The sequence below is a fragment of the Gopherus evgoodei genome, chromosome 5, assembly GCF_007399415.2.
Source record: "Gopherus evgoodei ecotype Sinaloan lineage chromosome 5, rGopEvg1_v1.p, whole genome shotgun sequence".
Taxonomy (NCBI): Eukaryota; Metazoa; Chordata; order Testudines; family Testudinidae; genus Gopherus; species Gopherus evgoodei.
In genome coordinates this window covers 58357324-58377736 of record NC_044326.1, presented here as the reverse complement: position 1 = coordinate 58377736, position 20413 = coordinate 58357324, and the positions used below count along the sequence as shown (strand labels likewise).

General features: G+C 42.3%; 1 protein-coding gene across 3 annotated transcripts in view; it reads left to right on the top strand.

Moving 5' to 3' along the window:
• The window catches only part of FGL1 (fibrinogen like 1), a 44638-nt gene extending 37922 nt beyond the window's left edge, over window positions 1-6716 (top strand). For all 3 annotated transcript variants that reach the window (XM_030565384.1, XM_030565382.1, XM_030565383.1), the window contains exon 8: window positions 2152-6716. In XM_030565384.1, coding sequence (XP_030421244.1) covers window positions 2152-2311 — 160 coding nt within the window. In that variant the 3' untranslated portion in view covers window positions 2312-6716. The remainder of the gene's footprint in view (window positions 1-2151) is intronic.
• Window positions 6717-20413: the final 13697 nt, after the last annotated feature.

Here is a 20413-nt window from a genome sequence, read left to right as displayed (position 1 = left end):
GAACACTGAAGTACTCAGCAGAATGCTTGCAAATTTCAGTATTCTGCCTGCACAAAAGAACAAAGCAGGCAGGCACAGTGAAATGAAAGCACTGAGATCACTCATTTGTCATGCTCACATTAACAATCACAAGGAGAACCAATGCCCTGGATTGGTTTATATAGGGTCTCCCAGCTGAGTAGGAATTTGTTTTTCTATTTAAAATCTGTTGAAGTGCAATTTTTGCCTGAAAAAAATTAAGGGATCAGGAGGACTATAAGTATGGAAATAGGCTACTTCTAAGGTGTGTACATGAGCCTGTCAAGTTTGGCAGTGTAACTTTAAGAAAAGCACACCTTTATGAATTTTTATTTTGCATAAGCTGAGTACCTAACATATGTAATCAATAAATCATATGCCAATTGTTTCTTCTGCATGTTGAGTTATTTCCATGTACAGACCGTTACACAGTAGTTGTGTAGCTTTGCTATTGAGCTTTTTTGCTCCCCAGCACCAATTTAAGAGTTGTTATTCTTGGCTCATGGTGCTTTCAAAAAAATCCACTTGTGTCCATTTCCACCAAAAGAAGGGAATGCAGTAAAGGAGTCAATAAAGAAGTCCAATAGCTAGTCACCACATGTTATCCTCTATGCCTTTGCTAAGGAAGTTTGTGCTTGAGTGAGTAGTGCAAAGTAAACAAATGCCTACCCAGCAAGGAAAGTGTATGACATATTGAGCATGTCAGTTCTGTCACCGATTTATCATTTTGAAAATCAAAGCCACCTTTTATATCTGCAAGTCATAAACTTTCAGCTGGTGTATGGCATGATTCAATTTTTAAAAAGTGATTCCAAAGAACAACCAGCTAAATAAGAATTTTAACATATGGATTTTTTTATTATTGCTTCTATTTCAGTTCTTTGTAACAGTTAAGTGTAAACATGTGCAAACATACTCTGAGAGACTAACATTTGCCAGTAGTTATATCCTTAAGGCTAATTCTGGATTGTTTTCTTTTTTGAATTCTACCTAAAGACAGCTTTCTAAAATCCGTCATAATGTATGACAGCCAGGGGCGGCTCTATGTTTTTTGCCACCCCAAGCACGGCAGTCAGGTGGCTTTCAGTGGCGCACCTGCGGGAGGTCCACTGGTCACACGGATTCAGCAGCGTTTCTGCGGATGATCTGCCAGTCCCGTGCCTTCTGCATACCCGCCACTGAATTCCCGCTGACCAGCTTGCCTCCTCCTGCGTGCTGCGCTCGTGCCTGGAGCCACCCCGGATGACAACTAACTACTAATAACAACAGAATACCAACTCAACAGTTGTTATAATCCGGTACTGGAGCTATAGCTAAACAGATTCGCTACAATATCCTGCCCCCCCCCCCCGCTCCAAAAAAGTGTAATTGTCTATATGGTCACAATCATCCCAACCTCCTCCTCCTTCATGGAAACAAAATTAATGAGGCAGAGAGGCTGTAGCATAGCAAAGTATTTCTTTGATAGTTACAAATGTAACTTATACTGTTGCAATGTGTTAGAGAGCCAGAGAAGGATGCCAATTAAAATGGAAGGTCAGATGATCCAGCTATTGGAGGATTGCCAGAGAGCCTATATTTAACTTGCAGAGAAATTTCATATTTTTCCAACAAATATGAAATCAGTAGTTTAATAGCTGAACTGATGATGATTATTCTTATTTTTGCATGTGAAACTCCAAGTATTGGCAGTAAATGCAGGATTTAGAGCAATTGCTCCCAAACAACCAACAGAGGAACAATGCCACATTCCTTTCACAAAGTTTTCATTGCCACGTACCCTTGTTGCTAGGTGTGATCTTAACAAGTCTGGAAACATTCTCTAGTGAAGCAGATTAGCAGGTGAAATGTCAGGGAACTAATGGTGTTAAAGGAATGGAGTCAAGGAACAAAGCACTTTTTGTTTTGATGCCACTAAGAACCCTTGAAATTGTGCCCTAATTTAGCCTTTATTGTTTAGTGGCATTGAGCCCCACGAATGCAAATTCCTGCAGCTGTCAAATTAGACTATCATAAACATAGCGATTTTTTTGGCTCATGCAATAACTACAAATCCCTGAAGCTTTTAGACAAAACAGATTTGTTTAATTAACATAAATGTCTTATTTTTGTTTTCCCTTTCTTTCCCACCAGGTGTCACACTTCCAACCTGAACGGTGTGTACTACAAAGGACCTTATACAGCAAAGACAGACAATGGAATTGTTTGGTACACATGGCATGGGTGGTGGTATTCACTGAAATCTGTTGTCATGAAGGTCAGACCAGCAGACTTTGAACCCAATGTTGTTTAAATATCTAGTTAATATAATTCATCCAGTTAATCTCTGAGCAAATCCACCCAAATTAAGCCAGATGGGCAGATTTCTCCCTCCACCCTCCCTCCACCGCCTCATTTACTCCTGTATAAATCTGGAGTAACTTCATTAAAATCAGTGGTTTTATATGGGTATAAATGAGAATAGAATCTGGCCTTAAGCCTGGAGATACAAATAATGTGTACAGGATTGCTAAAGAGACTGGACAAAGTGCACACAGGGTTTATGGCAACTTTCACCCATGTAGAATACTTAGCTGTAGATCTCTAGAAGCAGGGGGAACTTCCACTTGACTGACAGGCATAATGTGGGCCAGGACTTCCCCAAAAGCGAGTGGCATTGGTCAGGAAGGAGGAGTGCACTGCTATTGTAGCTTCTGCTGGTGAGGCTTCTTTGGAATCAAAAGTGGAATTCAAAGCAGCCTACAATGCCAGAACCTCTGAGGAAGGACAGCAGTGGGAACATCACCTTCCATTCCTAGGACACAAGAGACTAGGCTGGTATACAGGTGCAATTTGTACCTTCTGGGGAATGGAGTACAGGAAGATTGCCAACTTGGCCCACACTATTTTGGACTTTTTTCATTTGGAAACCATTTCTATCTAAATCTATGCACAATACATAGGATTTAATGGAAAAATTACAAAATAGATTCACTATATTGTCTTAAAAAGCAATGTGAATATATATAACACATAAAAACAACATTAAAAGAATGTTACAGGCACCTCAGTTAGTGCACGGAATGGATTGTTTCTGGGAATTAATCCTGGTTGTGCAGAATGAAGGTGTTGTCTGTAGGATCCCTGTGTCATTTGTTGCAGAAGTTGGATGATGTGTAGTGAATGAGGCAAAAGCCTGAAGGAAGAGAAAAGAGGGTCTTGTGGTTAAGGCACTTTAGTGCTGCCCTAGAAAGTTGGGTTCTATCCTTGCCTTTTCTATATAGTTCCTATGTGATGTGGGCAAGTCACTTAAACCAAACTTTTCACGGATGGCCACTAATTGTGGGTTCCTCATTTTCTGGGTGCCTGATTTGAGCACTCACAGCTGCAACTGAAGTCAATGGGAGCTGTGCTTTGAACATACAGAGTGCTATACAACTCAAAGTACTCTGAAAAATCAGGTCCTAGTTGTTTCAAATTGAGCACCCAAAGTTAATGGTGATGGAGCAATTTGTATACTGGGAGTGCTGAGAGCCGTTGAACCAAACTGTAAACTTTGTATGTGATGAAAACCATTTAAAATGATGCTGTACCCCCAGCACCTTTAGTTCCAGCACCTATGAGTGGACATGCTGTACACTGAATGGGGCAGGGGTCCAGTGGAAAATATCATGTATGATCCTGTAGTTAAAGACTACATCATAATATATACGCACAGGGGAGCTAAATTAAGGTTATACGGGCAACTTTAATTCTGGCATTTCCTAACTTTTGAGTGCTTACTTTAGCAAACTCAACATTCTTTTAATGTAGTTTTTGTATGTGTAATTTTAAGGAAAAGCTGCAACCCTCCTCCAGCATTTCCATCATGACACCCAGCACCTTTAGATCCACAGCACAGACTTCTGCCACTTGAGCTCATGGAGTAACTCATCGTAGCAGTAGATTATCTTCTACGTGAACTAGTGACTAGAGGGGGAATGGAACACTCCCTTTTCCAGAGGGTTTCACAGATATTTGCAGACAGCAGAGGAATTGTGAGACTTAGGAATCTTGACTTTCAGTCTAGATTCTGAAGTATAACATGCTTTACAGGTAACAGACCCTTGTGACCCCCCTCACCTCAACAAGACTGCCCCCTTTTGCCACTTGTCCCTTTAGCCTTTTCTGTTTCCAGCCCTGGCTCTCCCCCTCCACGCAGATCCTTTCCTAGCTAGTCCCAGTCTAGATCTTCCCAGAATCCTCGCTCCACTCCCACTGTCCTTGCCCAGTCACATCCAGGCTCCCCATCCAAGGCACAGTCTTCCCCTAACCCAGACTCCTTGTCCCAGTTTCTTTGCTAGTCAGTCTCAATTACCCTCCCCCGCCCCCGGCTCCTCATCCAATCACAAAATAGCATCCCTCCCTTCCCCTCCCCCTGGCTTCCACTCCAAGTCTCTTTGCCCAGCCAGTCCCAGTTTCCGCCACCAGGGTCCTTGTTCCATTCTACTCTTTCTTGTGTCCCCAATCTGGCTCTTGTCCCTTCAGCATTCAAGTGGGGAAATTTCTTTCCCCACACTGCCTGAGGGCCTGCAGGGGAGTGCTCATGAGTACAGGAAAGCCTTTCTGCTCTCAGTCCTGATGTTGATCCTCACAGCCAGCCACAGCAGCCAGAAGCAGCAATTTCAGGGAAAGTTCTGCTCTGCCCCTGTAGCCCTGAAATGGAGTGTGCCCAAGGCAAACCAAGTCATTAGAGAACTGATGCTGCAAAAGTCTCTGCTGAGCATGTGTAAACTGAGACGTTTCAAAAGCTTATAATTTGGCCAGTTTTGGGTGTTTTTTTTTCCAAGGAAAAGCAAAAGATATATCCCTGGCTTGTATTTTTCAAGTTCCTATTCCAAAGCATAGAGATACCAGAGCTTTTCAACTGAACAGCTGTAAGAATTTTGTTTAACATGAGCAATGTGTTTTTCCCTAATCTCATTCTAGGAAATGGCTAAACTGTTTTTGTTGAAACTTCCCCCTCACCCTTCTCCCTTAAAAAAAAAAAAGGTTAGCATCAGGCAGATATCTAACATAGAAAGTTTCAGCCCAACAGTTGAAGTTTGGCAAAGTTGTAACTAGCAGAAAACAAGATCTTATAATGGAAAGTATCTAGTAATTAGAGGTGTCATTACCATCTCCACCTATCATACAGGGCTGATGCTGAAGCCACTTTTCATGCAGAACTCCTGTTGCCTCCAAAGTGTTACTGACTGGCTACAGAATCAAGCCATAGCAGAGGTGTTAGTATAGTCAGAACTTTTTTTAAAAGAAGCTTAATTAGATATGTTCTTTAGAATCAATATTGTATCTATCTCTCTAGTCTGTTCTGAAGCTCTGTTCTAGCCAGTTCTGTTTAGGTCCTTATATCATGCCCATCACCTGAGCATTTTTGTTCTGTCATCACATTCAACGTAGCTCGGACTTTAAGCTAGTCAGCTATATATCGCAGCTGCATCATGTACAGTAAGCAAATTCTGTAATATCACATCTAGTTTGTCACATTTCATTCACTGGGGACATAGGAATAGAAGAGGTGGAATTCATATGGGATTTAGAAAAAGCCAGTATGGGTAGATGTGGCCAATATGATTTTTCCCATATTCTCCTCCAAAATAAATGAAAGTTGACTCTAGGTCAGCATTTCTCAAATGCGGCCACCAGGGGCTTTTCTTTCAGCCACAACCTCCTGGACAGTGATTGGGGGGCAAAGCAACTGCCCCCTTCCCTTCCCTGTTGCTCCTGGATGTGTCAGCTTGGTGTTGGTGGCTGGGGCTGCCAACAGGGGTTGGGCCCTGCCCTCCTCTGGAGACAGCTGGGGCACAACCTTGGAGGAGCAGGCGGCCTGTGAATTTTCAACCTTCCTGGAGGTGGTAGGACTCGGGCTTCAGCCCTGGGATGGCGGGGTAAGCACCAGAAGATTTACTAGCTAGCAAAAAATAAATTAAAATGATTTTGATGTGCATATGTGCATATTTATTTGTTTTTCCTTAAGTTAATTAAGTATTTTAGGAAAAATTGTCAGAGCAGCCACCAGCACTCTGAGGCAGCCAAAAAATTTGTCATGAGAACCCCTGCTCTAGGTTATTCTCATTTTACACCCTAGGATAGCAGAGGGATTCTATCTTTTCTCACAATCGATATATCTAAACGTAAAGTACTAAAAGTCTGACTTGCTTTTTCCAGCAAACTCCTCATTTCAGGTTCAGTAGCAGAAAAGCTATTTGACGGAGAACTGGTCCTGACAAGTGCAGTCCAGAAAGTAGTTAGGGTCATCCAAGGAGGTGGCGGAACTTGGACACTTGAAGATGCATTGATTTAGCAACAGCAGCTTCTACTGGTAGGGTGATGGAATGTGTGACAGGGAAGGGGAAGACCATGGAGATGAAGAGCAGAATGTTTATATGGTTGATAGTTGATTCATATGGCATCAAGATAAAAATTTTTTAAAATTCTTAATTTAAAGAAACTAATAGAAAACCTCATATATCCTTATGCAAGTATGAATCAAAGCACAGATCTGAATGCAAACATTCTGCCCAACTCCAAAAGAAAAAAAAGGGCCAGGCCCTGCCCTTTTCATTCCCCAACCACAAAACAGATGTTCTTATAGACTTTAGCCATGATCATGTAGTCTGATCTCCTGCATGTGACAGGCCATAGACCCACATCCACCCACTCCTGCAATAGGCCTATGACCTCTGGCTGAGTTACTAAAGTCCTGAAATCTTGATTTAAAGACTTCAAGTTACAGAGAATCCACCATTTACTCTAGTTCAAATCAGCAAGTGACCCATGCCCCATGCTGTAGTAGAAGGTGAAACTCCCCCAGTGTTTCTGTCAATCTAACCTGGGAGAAAATTCCTTCCAGACTCCAAATATGGCGATCAGTTTTCAAGGTTATCCAAATCTTTTTGTATGATATTCTGGTCCTCCTCTATAATGGCAATACCACCCCACCTTGTGTCATTTGCAAATTTTATTAGCACATTCCCACTTTTTGTGCCAAGGTCATTCATGAAAATGTTAAATAAAATTGGTCCCAATACTGATCCCTGAGGAACTCCTCTAGTAACTTACCTCCAGCCTGACAGTTCACCTTTTGTTATGACCCATTGTAGTCTCCCCTCTAACCAGTTCCTTATCCACCTTTCAATTTTCATATTAATCCCCATCTTCTCCAATTTAACTAATAATTTCCCATGTCAAACTGTATCAAATGATTTCCTGAAATTCAAGTAGATTAAATCTATTGCATTTCCTTTGTCTAGAAAATCAGTTATATTTTCAAAGAAAGAGATCAAGTTGGTGTGGCATGATCTACCCATTGTAAAACCATGTTGTATTGTATCTTAATTACTGTTTACCTCTATATCCTTAAATTCGCTTTCAAAAGTTGTTTTAAGACCTCCCATATAATTCAGGTCAAACTATAGTTTCCCATACCACTTTCTCCCCCCCCACACACCATTTTCATAAATATAGGTAATATATCTGCAGTTCTCCCATGGAGTATTGCCCTGAGTTTACAGATTCATTAAACATTCTTGCTATTGGGCTTGTAATTTCATGCGCCAGGTCTGTTAATGTTCTTAGATTAAGACAATCCACAGCTCATGATTTGGTCCCATTAAATTGTTAGAGTTTGGCTTCTACCACAGAGCTTGTAATTCTTGCTTTTTATGTATCTTCTTTCTCATTAGACACCCTGTTCACTATGTCCAGGCTCTTCATTACTCTTATTAGGAAATGAGACCAAATATTTGTTTAGGTAGTGGGCTATACCTAGATTATTTTTAATCTCCACCCTATCCTCAGTGTAAGGCCGCACAGATCTAGAACTCAGGCTAGTATAACTCTGAGGCAACTGAGAACTCCAGGCTGCCACCCAGCAGCAGCTGTAACTAGTTTACACTACACATTCCATGACCTGCTGTGGACACAGACCATGGGAAGTTCTGCCTCAAGGGCTTGACAGACAGCAGCCCCATAGTTTCTGATTGGCTCCCTGCCCTATATAAACCTAAGAAGCAGTTCAAAAGGTGCCCAGGTAATAATGTGGATCTTCTGTAACTGTTATCACTTATTCCTTGCTCTTGAATCCCTGGTATTGCTGTGATTCTCCAGGCTTGCCCCTTCTGGATGCAAATTGTTTTGTCTGTTCTCACTTGCAATCTTCTGAGAGTCATCCTCTGTCTTGCTGTAGCTCCGAACTCTGGTTATCTCCATTGCCTCTGCCCGTCTTTTTGTAGGGCTAGCCATTCTTCCTTGCTCTCCCATCTTTTGTTAGTGACTTTCTCCCCTTCATTTTCCAACTCAGCAAACCTATTCCTTGGCCCTGTCTCCTGCACTAGCTGGTCTTTTCCTCTACCTAGTTCTTGTAAGCACATATTTCCACTGGCCACTTAATTCACCCAGCAGTCTACCCTCACAGTTGTCCAGTCCAGCTTGCAGCTGCAAGTCTTGAATTTTTCCTTCAGCCTCCTCTGGCCTTTCCTTCATCATTTGCTCAAATCCCCTTCAAAACCCAACCTGAGTTTCTACCTGCATTTCAAAGCCTGAGATCTTCTCTTCTATCAGATCGATCAGGTAGGACATCATACAAATGAAGCACTTTTCAGGTACTCTCTCCAGAATAACATACATCTTGTATCTTCATTGGTTTTGTCCACTTTTGGGGTCACTACTCCTGCTGCCTCTGTAACAAGCAGAGCCTCCCCTCCTAAGTATCTGTCAACAGAAAACCCACACAACATTCCCCCCCCTCGCTTCCTTTCCAAATTCCCCTGGTTTTGGTTGTTTGTTGGCTCATGTGCTGCTGGCTGACCAGTTGGCTGCCTTTATAGGCCTGCTGATTATGGCAGTCTGGTCCCCTAATCAAAGCTCAGTTGTGATCCTGTTCTCACAACACACTATCCCTTACTACACTTTGCAAACTGAGAGCAATCCAGCAAGCAAGCAGACACTCTTGAGAACACACACTCTGCCACTAAGGAACAGGGTCTTGCCTCCCTTCTCCTCCAACAGGTTTCCAATAAAACGCCCCTGATCTCATCTCTCTTTGCTTGCTCCTATGCCACTACTATGAAAGTTCTTGCAACAATCCCACAGGATAGGCATGGAGGGGTATTCATGTATCTCTCCATGGTTTTACTTGTTGGCCAGTGTCCTGCCCCACTCAGTACTATTCACTATTTAAATTGCTTCTAGTGTCACACACTATAAATTGGGAAATAAAGAAGGAAGGGGTTGTGGTTAACGCAGCAGATTGGGGATAAGGAGATCTAGATTCTGTTCTGGGTTCTTTCATGGATTCACTGTGTGATATTGAACTCTTCTGTAAAACAAGTGTGACATTACTTCACAGGGTCTGCTGAGAGTAGACACACCAGGCTGATGAGGGCTGGAGGAAAGCCTATAAATAAATGAGATGTGGTTCATATGCATCTCTATGCTGCAATATAAACTTTAGCTTAAATTCTACAGTGGGTTTTAAACTTATTCTTTTTGTAGCGATAAAAAATTTTTTTAAAAGATCCAGTCACAGGACTGGATGCAGTTTCAGCCTACTAGTATAGAACAGTTTAGTCACATAGAAAATCCACAGACAACAGGAAGATACACGTGTACAGTATAATATATTCAATGTCAAAAGAGAGCCTCCAGCAATTATTTCTAACCAATTTGCTCATTAAACTCAAAGTGATCCTGCATCTTCCTCATGCACAATCTATAAGTCTGAATCATTAGCGTGAAGATGAAAGCTTGTTTTTCCAATGCAAACAAAAAGATAGGTTTCTAGAGATGTTAGGAACACATTATTTCCTGGGGGAATTCTCAAATTCCTTTCAGAAGCCTGAGTTGAGGAGGGTTTGTTCGCTGCCAAGTCAAGAATGATATTACAGATAACTGTGAAGTTACCCTTAGTATTTTGGAGAGGAAAAAGGAAGGAAGATTACTTAATGCATTCAAAGAAGCCCTATTGAGGCTGATCAAATTGCACTTAATGTAAACATAAGCCAGGGAAGGCTTAAATAGTAAATTCTCTAGCAAGAAAAAAAATAGATTGCTCCCAGACTTTTTGATAAAATCTTCAGCAGTTTTCTTGAGCTTGCTCTAGGATAAAACTTTTAACTTATGAGAATGCTAACAATACTTATCAGCTGAGCTAGGACATATTCCTAACATATGAATGCAAAAGTGGCAGAAAAAGCCATTTCCCTTCCCCTTTTGGAAATTTCATGAGAAAAGGTACTGTAGACTGATGTACAACCCGGTTACACAAAGCAAACCTCTTTCTGCATATTTTTTCATATGTTTACACATTGTTTATTTGGATTGTAACCTCCTGAGGCCCAGAACCTTGTCCTCCTAGCTGCTTGAAAAGCACCTGATATATTGGTGGTATTATGCAAATAAAATATAGTCCCCCCCCCACATTTCCATGTTTTTCTTTGTGTACAATCAATTCAGACTACATTAAAATGTATGAGTAAAGTGTTTTTAATTCAAATGTGATCCCATGTTTCTTATCAAATAAGTAAAACCTTTATATTTTAAAGAACAAGTTCAGATGGATTTTTTTTCAAGTACAATTTGGAAGTGAAATCACAAGCTGCTAAGAGTTCCTTGCAGTGCCTGGCATTGCCTGTTAGTATTAATTTGTTTCCTCTACAGGTTTGAACATGTCCTGGAGCAGTCTAGTATTCATGCAAGATTGCAGAACAAAGATCAGTTTATTTGTTCAATCATTAGATAGGAACCACAACACAGAGCAGAATGAATTTGTTTCACTTCATACAAATTATACAACCCAAATAAAGAACAATCAAAGAAATAATAAGAGTATTGCTGTGTCATTCATGATTGAACAAAGAACACTATCCTAGCTACAGCAATACACCAAGCAAAAGAAGCCCACTCTTTAATCATCCTTTGTGAAAAATGCCTCAATGTTTATGAACTAGCAGTTATTCTGATAGTTTTCCTTTCTCTTCAGATTGTTAAACTCTTTGGAAAGTGAAAGAATGGAAATCACAAATCAGCATGAATTAAGTGGAGTGGGGGGCATAGATCCATTAGAACACTGCCTTCTAACCTTTCCCTACAGTCAGAAACCTAACATAGTGCCATGTTTGTTTATTTTTTCAGGTAGGAAGTGGTGCACTGAGGAGGGAGGGGAAGTTCCTGCCATAATTTGGCCTATAGCTTTCCTGCAAAGATTTTTTTCTGAAGCTCCACTGACTGCCTAGAATTACTTCCGCTATCTCCCCCTTACACACTGCTACCCCACTAACATCCTGTGGATTCCTTTGATCTTCCTTTCAAAAGGGTCAGAGCCTCAGGCCACTTCTCAGCCCAGCTGCTGGAAAAGTGCATGTGACTAGGGGAAAAGTACATGGTAACGGCTCCCCAGATCCCCAAACATCCCTTTCAGGCTTCTCTAAGGGATGGGAACAATACCTCAGTGGCCCAAAGACCTGAGGAGTACAATGCTGGCTTTAAACTGCCTCTATCCGTCTTCAGCTGGGTTAAGTACTTCTCCACTACAGCTGAAGGTTGGAGAAAAAGTTTCTTGGCCTTAATTCTCCACACTTTTGGGGTGTTTCAGTTCACCAGTATCCTGGAGCTCAACTTGGAGATCTCAAAATAGGCACCCAAAATCAGTGGATACTTTAAAACTTCGGTATTGATGTCTTACTGCCTCACTGTTGCACTGGGACCTTCAGACCACCAGGCTCAGATCCTAAGGATCCCATATTAATCTGTCCATAATCATGTAATATTATTTGTCTTATTTTTAACTCTCACTATGTGTCTTTTTCTCTTATGACTCACTCCTGTGTATCTAGTGCTGATTACTGGAACATTCCTGAGGAATTGAAAACAACTCTTAAAAAATGGCTTTATTCCCATAGTGATAGAAGGGATGTCATGTTATGTTATTAAATCTCTGTGAAATGAGCTGAAATTAGTCTCCTGCCATTAGAGATTTGTTGAAGAACCACTACTACTAAATTGTCATGAATTCTGCAGTAGTGTCACATCTGGTCTAAGGGGATGTTGGGGAAATGTACAAATGGAGCTATTTACTATGAAAGATGTCCTGCCTGACAGAAAATAAATTTAAAAAATCAACAACAAATATCTGATTTTTAGGTGGGTAAGGAAGCTGCAGATTTACTATCTGGGAACATATGGCACTGGTCCCATTACACACAAATCCCTTGGTAAAGAGTCCCCTATTCTTAGCAAACATCTCCCACCTCAGACCTCATAAACTTACTACACCAAATATGTCTCACAGAATATCTATGCATAAAGAGTAACATGTAAGGTACCTATAGAAATCTCATAACTTGTTAAGATTCATAATCATTGAAAGAGATATATATAGGAAATATTTAAGGAATAATGCATTTATATTGTTAGTATGTTTTGTGGACCTGGGTTAGAAATTAATCACCAGGAGATGTGTCTTGGAGATGGCCCCATTTGGGCAAAGGGGCATTGTCAACCATCCTTGTTTGGCCAGTGATGCAATGCAAGACTCCATTGTTTAGCCTTGTGCACTACTAAGGCATAGACAACTCTTGCCTCCCCCTACTTGTGGGGGGGCACAATCTTAGAGTGACCAGATAAAAAGTGTGAAAAAATCGGGACAGGAGCTGGGGAGGAATAGGTGCCTATATATGAAAAAGACCTGAATATTGGGACTGTTCCTATAAAATCCAGACATCTGGTCACTTTACACAATCTAAAGAGGAGGACATGTGACCATATCTCATCTGCCCAGTGCACCCTCCACCCTGCACCCAGCTTGGGGCCCCCACGCTCTCCCCGCCCCATCAGAGTTACCTGCAAGCTCTGTCCTCCTGCTATGCCTCCCACCTAGCCCGCTAGACCACTCTCCCTGGCTGCCAGACCCAGGTGGGGAGCAGAATGGAGCTGCTTCTCACATGGCTGAAGCTGGCCACTCCAGGTTGCTGCTCTGTGCAGAGCAGCAGCTGCTTGAGAGAGAGCCTGGCTGGGGAGGTGACTGCAGCGGTGGGCCCCCGCCCCCCCCCAAGGGCCAGCTTCTGGGGACAGGGGCCGAGTGAGCTGGAAATGTGCCTGCCTACTTTATGAGATATGAAATGTAATTATTAGTAAGTGTAGACCTTGGTTCACATTTTATGATGAACAAGAAGTCAAAAATGCAGTCTTCTTCAGTATCCCAGCCCTTGTTTCACCACCCATACACTAGACTGAATGATAAGCGGTTATTCAAAACCAATTTCATCAAACAAAGGGTTCTTCTAACTCCAAGAGATCAGCCACATAGCCAGGCCAATATATGTCATATCTTATCCAATAATCATACTGTTGCCCATTCTTTAGCATCTACTATCTAAAGGTTTATTTATAAGAGAAAATAAATAGGAGAGAGTTAAAATGGTCAAAGAAATCAAATGCATACAAGCATTTCAGAGTTCTTATATAAGGTTTGAAGCAGTTATAAAATAAATTGCTGGCTTGTAAAGTTTCTGGTAACTTCCAAAAGATTAGAAGGTCCTCAGTCCATCGGTTGGAATGTTCCTTTTAGCGATAGTACAGAGATCAGAGAAGGAAAGAGGCAAAAATTGAGATGCTTCAGGGTTTTTAATACCTTGTCCCACGTGGAGGGAATGCTCTCAGTCTTAGTTTGTGGAAAATTACAGGCACAAGATGGAGTGCAGGGTCACATGAGCAAGTCACATGCTTTGATGAGTATAGGAGCAGCCATAAGCCATATTCTGGCTAAAATGTCCACAGGAAGGCCCATCCGGTAGGGATGGGCTTCTTCTTCTATTCTGTAAGCTGAGTGTCCTTTAATGGGCCATCAACTTGAATAGTCCATTCACAATGTGCTGGCTAGATTGGGTGTAAACTACCTGGTGGGTGTTACCCCAGGAGCAAACACATTTGAAATACTGGTACGTGGTCAATATTCATAACTTTGCATACAAAAATGATACATGCATACAAATAGGATAATTATATTCAGCAAATCAGAAATTCATACAACACCTTACATGACAAACCTGTAACGGGTTTAGTTCTGATTGACTAACAATGGCAATATTAATGATATAACTGGTCATGTTTCAATCATATAGTGTCACACTGGGTGCCTGAGAACCATCATAGGTACGTTCATTGTTTCCTCAAGATACAGCTGAGAACTGGAAAAGTTAAGAGGGCTTCAAACGTTCAGTCAAAATCCACAGGTTTGCAAACTGAGAGTTGAAGAAATTATAATTTCCTGTTAGTTAAAATGTTTGTTCAACTTTGTACATGAAAAAAGTGTAATATCCTGCAGTAAATATTTTGCCCTTTGGCATCCACACAGAAAACAAATATTTTTTCTTTTCATATGGCTATCTGGAATTCCCTCACCTCATATATTTCTTGCAGACTAGATACCATCCCTCAGAGCATATCATTGCCACGCTGCTAGTCAACCACAAGGGAGTCACTGCAAAGCAGCATAGGATATCTTGTGTTCTCCCACCCAAAGACTAAATGTATTGCCTCCAAAATAGAGAGTGAGTGAGAGAGAGAGTTTCTCTATATTCGCAGAGTTGTTATAGTTGTATTGGTCCCAGTATATGATATATATAAGGTAGTAGAGGTAATGTCTGATTGGACCAATTTTTGTTGATGGAAGAGACAAGCTTTGGAGCTTCACAGAGATCTTCCTCAGATCTCAAGAAGGTAACCACAATAACACTCCAATTACCTTCTCCAGACTTGATGGACAAATAGAAGGATACTCACACTCCCTTCATGCACTCCAGTCCCAGAGGAATCTAGTGGGGTCTAAGTCACTTTAGAAGTGACTTAGACCCTAGGAATCTAGGAACCTTGGGTGGGGACATAATAACGTTGGGAATCCCAGTTCTAATGAATGCCTCATGCAACATTGTGGACAGATGGCAAAGCATCTCCTCTCAAATTGAAATGGTTCTCTCAACTGGTTACAAGGCGTTCAGGGCTTCCAGTCCCTGCTGGCCTGATTTCCAGGTTCCAGATCATTCTCAACCCACTTTTCCCATGTGACAGCACAATTATATTTCTAGTTGAGCCACTATGCTGACACGTGATAGAATGTAATATTTAATATTATATTAGCTAAACGTGTATAAATGGCCTATGAAAATAAAAAGGTTGCATTCCACACTAGGCTGTGCTCTGCACATGCTTCATTTTACTAGGCAATGCCACATTTGCAAAGTAGTTTAAATATTTCTCACTCCCAAAACAATGTAGTATATAAATGCTTGAGATTTATGGTAACAATTTAAAAACAGCCTAAGTGACTTAGAAGCCTAATTTTCATTTTTAGAAGTGACTTAGACCCATTGAAATCAATGGGACTTAGATGCCTAAATACCTTTGAGAATTTGGGCCCTAGGAGACTACGGGCTTGCTACACTTGCAAGTCAGAGCACATTAAAGCAGCCCCGGGCACCCTAACTCACGACCCGTCCACATTGGCAAGGCACTTAGAGCACTCTGACTCCATGGCTAGAGCGCTCCTGGTACTCCACCTCAGCGAGAAGCATAATGCTTGGTGTGCCTCGGGTGAAATGCCCCATCAGTGTGAAAAAGGTGTTGCATTACTGTGCTCTGATCGGCTTCCAGAAACATCCCATAATCCCCTTAAGTCAAGTGGCCACTCTGGTCACTGTTTTGGAATCACTGCGGTAATGCAGATATCAAAGCAAACCATTATTGTGGAATGCTGTGTGTGAGCGAGGCGGTGGGGGGAGAGGGGATCTGCTGCTGTCTGAACTTACAAGACAACATGCTGACATGCTCTCAGCCCCCCAAAAAGCCACTCTCTCTACCCCTACATACACACAACACACTCCCTGTCATATTCCACTCCCCCCATTTGAAAAGCACATGGCAGCCACTTGCATGCTGGGATAGCTACCACAATGCACTGCTCTCTGTGGCCGCTGCAAGTGCTGCAAATGTGGCCACGCCAGTGTGCTTGCAACTGTCAGTGTGGACAGACTGCAGTGCTTTCCCTACTGTGCTCTACAAAGGCTGGTTTAACTCAAAGCGCTCTATATTTGAAAGTGTAGCCATGCCCTAAGTCTCACTGAAAGTCAATGGGATTTAGGCTTCTAAGTCACATAGACACTTTTGAAAAATTTATCCTGAGTCTTTTTAGAATACCCTCCTATCCTCCCCTCCAAAAAAAACAACAACATCCTCATGCTTACATAATCTGCAGAAACAAGGTTGCCTAGGCAGGCAGGCTGTTAGTGATTCTTTAGTTTCTTTTGCTCACTATTTAACAGAAACAAACAAAAACTATGAAGCTTCCAAACTGTACACTTAGTAAATATATTGCAACCCTATATTTCTGTTAGTCTTTCCCTCTTCTCCTCTGCTGTGTTCCCCAGGCACTTGTCACATCTTGATCACAGTTCAGACTCTAAGGTCTTTAGAGATGGGGCATATCTTTTATGACTGTGCAGCACCCAGCACTACAGGGCTTAATCATGATTGGGCCCACTGGGTGCTACCATCATACATATACTAATAAAATATTTAAATATTCCTTCATGATTTCTTGGAAATTAAGGTCAATGGGTTTCATTGACCCCTGCTGGCATAGATAGGGTACAAACTGCATCCCCTTCTTCACCAACAGGCATATTTATGCTCCATGATACCTATGCTCCACCAAGCATTCTCAAAACTACAATACACGCACGAGGAAATAAGGAAACAGATCAACAGAGCCAGACGTGTACCCAGAAGCCTCCTACTGCAAGACAAACCCAAGAAAGAAACCAACAGGACTCCACTGGCCATCACATACAGTCCCCAGCTAAAACCCCTCCAAGGCATCATCAGGGATCTACAACTCATCCTGGACAATGATCCCACACTTTCACAGGCCTTGGGTGGCAGGCCAGTCCTCGCCTACAGACAACCTGCCAACCTGAAACATATTCTCACCAGTAACTGCACACCGCACCATAGTAACTCTAGCTCAGGAACCAATCCATGCAACAAACCTCGATGCCAACTCTGCCCACATATCTACACCAGCGACACCATCACAGGACCTAACCAGATCAGTCACACCATCACCGGTTCATTCACCTGCACGTCCACCAATGTAATATACGCCATAATATGCCAGCAATGCCCCTCTGCTATGTACATCGGCCAAACTGGACACTATCTACGGAAAAGGATAAATGGACACAAATCAGATATTAGGAATGGCAATATACAAAAACCTGTAGGAGAACACTTCAACTTCCCTGGCCACACTATAGCAGACCTTAAGGTGGCCATCCTGCAGCAAAAAAACTTCAGGACCAGACTTCAAAGAGAAACTGCTGAGCTTCAGTTCATCTGCAAATTTGACACCATCAGCTCAGGATTAAACAAAGACTGTGAATGGCTTGCCAACTACAAAAGCAGTTTCTCCTCCCTTGGTTTTCACACCTCAACTGCTAGAACAGGGCCTCATCCTCCCTGACTGAACTAACCTCGTTATCTCTAGCTTGCTTGCATATATATACCTGCCCCTGGAAATTTCCATTACATGCATCTGACGAAGTGGGTATTCACCCACGAAAGCTCATGCTCCAAAACGTCTGTTAGTCTATAAGGTGCCACAGGATTCTTTGCTGCTTTTACAGTTCCAGACTAATAGGGCTACCCCTCTGATACTATGCTCCATGAAGTACTCACCATGAGGGAGGGCAGATAATGCTTGCTTTTGGTGGAGTGGGATTTATACAATTGTATGCCCTCTACCTCTTCAAGGAAGATTCCACTGCTAAGGCCCCACAGCCCTGGATCTGTTGGTGGGTCATAGATGTAGCACCCAGTAAATAGAATTCATTTTATCAATGGAATTGACCAGTAAGACCTGCCAAGTCTTACTCATTTGGACAGTGACTGCCTCAGTTTGAATTATTAATATTTAGACACTTTTTAAAGTAACTCCATTTTGTGATAAAGGGTTTTGTAATGTATTTTAAAGACATTTAAAATCTCCCTCAGAAATTTTTGAAATAATTCTCATTCAGAACATCATAGCCCTACACTGCTGAATCTTCCCCATTCTGATATCTCTGTCATGTAATCTACTCAGCGAAGGACTTCCGCCAACAGAAGTACTTCTCGCAATGCCTCTTTTTAACATGAGACTTCAGAAAATGGATGGAGCAACATCTAACTGCTACTGAGGAGTCTTGTTACCCATCTGACATGTTGCAAGGATAAATCAGTCAGGATGGGAGGAGAATGAAATTTCAGTTTGGTTACTACTTGAATAGTGCTTACTAGTGAAGGAAGTTAAGAACTTCCTCGGTCTGTGAATTCAGCTGGAAAAACTTATTAGCAAATAATTTTATCCTGTGATGATAACTTGTAAATCCCACATTGGGTTTTCTACTCTAGCTATATCCTAACTCCTCAACAATAAATGAAAGCCTGTGAGCTTCCCAATCTACCAGACAAAAACCTATTGTATTTGTGATGGTATTCACAAAGAACCACTGGAGACCTCTGTAGTTATACAATCCTTTTAAATACTTTTAAAATAATGGGTCAATATATCTGTAGTGGGGCAGCTGCCCCACTCCTGGAGAACAGGGTTTAAGAGCAGCCAAGTTAGGCTGATTGGGGAAGCAGCCACATCTGGAGCCATGCCAATTAGAGCCCAGCTGGCTTTATAAGAGAGCTGGGGGCTAGAAGCTGAAGGAGTCTCACTCTAGCCCTGGAGTGGGAAGGGCTGCCTGCCTGGAAGCAAGGTATCTGAAGTACAGCAGCGTTAGGGAAGAGTAAAGGGAGCTGGGGAGCTCCAAGCTGGTACACAGGTCCTGGGGCTACAGAGGTGTAGCTTGGGAATAGGCAAGAGGTAGTTGGGCCAACCCCCTTGATGAGTAGTCATTACTGACTGCAGTTTGCCCCAGTGAGCAGGGGCTAGAAGATGACTGGCAGTAGCCACTGAAGCAAGGTGGATTTAGAGGGTTGGGGGTTCCCCTGGAAGGGGAAACCTACAGTGAGAGGGTACTGCTGGGGGCAGAAGCCTGATGAAAGGGGCACTGGGGTCTGGGAGAGATATGGAGGGGGGCTGGTGGCAGGCTAGACACTGGCCAGTAGGAGGTGCTCTGTATGCTGAAGAGCTAATTCCCAAGATGACCAGCAGGAGGTGCTGTGCTGGTGAGTCTCACTCCACTACAACATCCTTCATGTAAATCCATTGACCCCAGTCAATTTGCACTGGGGATGAATTTGGCCTGCTTGCTGCTGGAGCAGATAATTTACATTGTATCACAGGGAAAAGACACTTAAAGACAAATGGCTTCCAGTGCTGAACTTTCTTATGAAAAAGTCTCGATTATATTCACTGTGTAGTATTCTAGCTTGTATCTCAGAGACCTTGGACCAAAGCTTCAACCAATGTAAATCAGTATAACTCTGTTACACCACCCATGGTTTTGGCCCCTTGACTTATGAGTGGATATTGGCTTTGTAATGTGGAATATTGTAGAGATACTTGCACCAGAACCCATGCTAGAAAAAAACAAAAACCTCACCACTTTAGGATCTTTCCGTAACTCACATCTAAGTCTAATGAAAGTGAGAGCTTGTGATCCCTCTGGCTCTATTCATGATCACCAATTTATAGATTATCTGTCCATTTAATTAACATCTAAAGGGAAATCCCCAGCAAATGTAAAATACCCTATAGTCTTTCAAAAGAGGAAGAAAAGAGATAAACAAGAACATTACCAAAGAGAAGCATGAAGGTCAAGGTCTTCATCACTTGAAGAGTTCTAGACAGAAAGAGAATGATACTAGAGTCATTGTTGCCCCATAGTCTTTTTGCATAAGTGTAACCATCACAAAATGGCCCCAGAGACCATATAAGCCTACCAACAATTAGCACTAGCACTCAGGCCTTTCCACCAGATAAAAATATAATTTTGTATGCAGGGGCATTCACAGGAATACAAATTTAGTCATTTTTGGAGGGGCATGTTCTGTGGGCCCCTGTGCCTGGAAGAGCTGGCTCTCCACCTTCCACCACAACCCCAAGTCTGGTGTAGCTCACTCTCCCCTGGCAGCCAGAGGAGCTGGATCGCCCGCCCTGGCCTGGAACCAGAAGAGCTCACTATCCACCATCCTGGAGGAGTTCTGTGTATCCACTGATTGGGGGCACCCAGACCCCAGCTTGCTTTCCCCTTGTGCACTCCCCTGGTTGTATGGATATTGATTTCTGTTCTGTACTTGAAAAGTAGCCCTTCTTTGTCCAACTGAGACTGAGAAACATTAGGACTGATCCTACAGACTTTGCTCAGGAAAAGCTCCTATAAAAGACAATGCT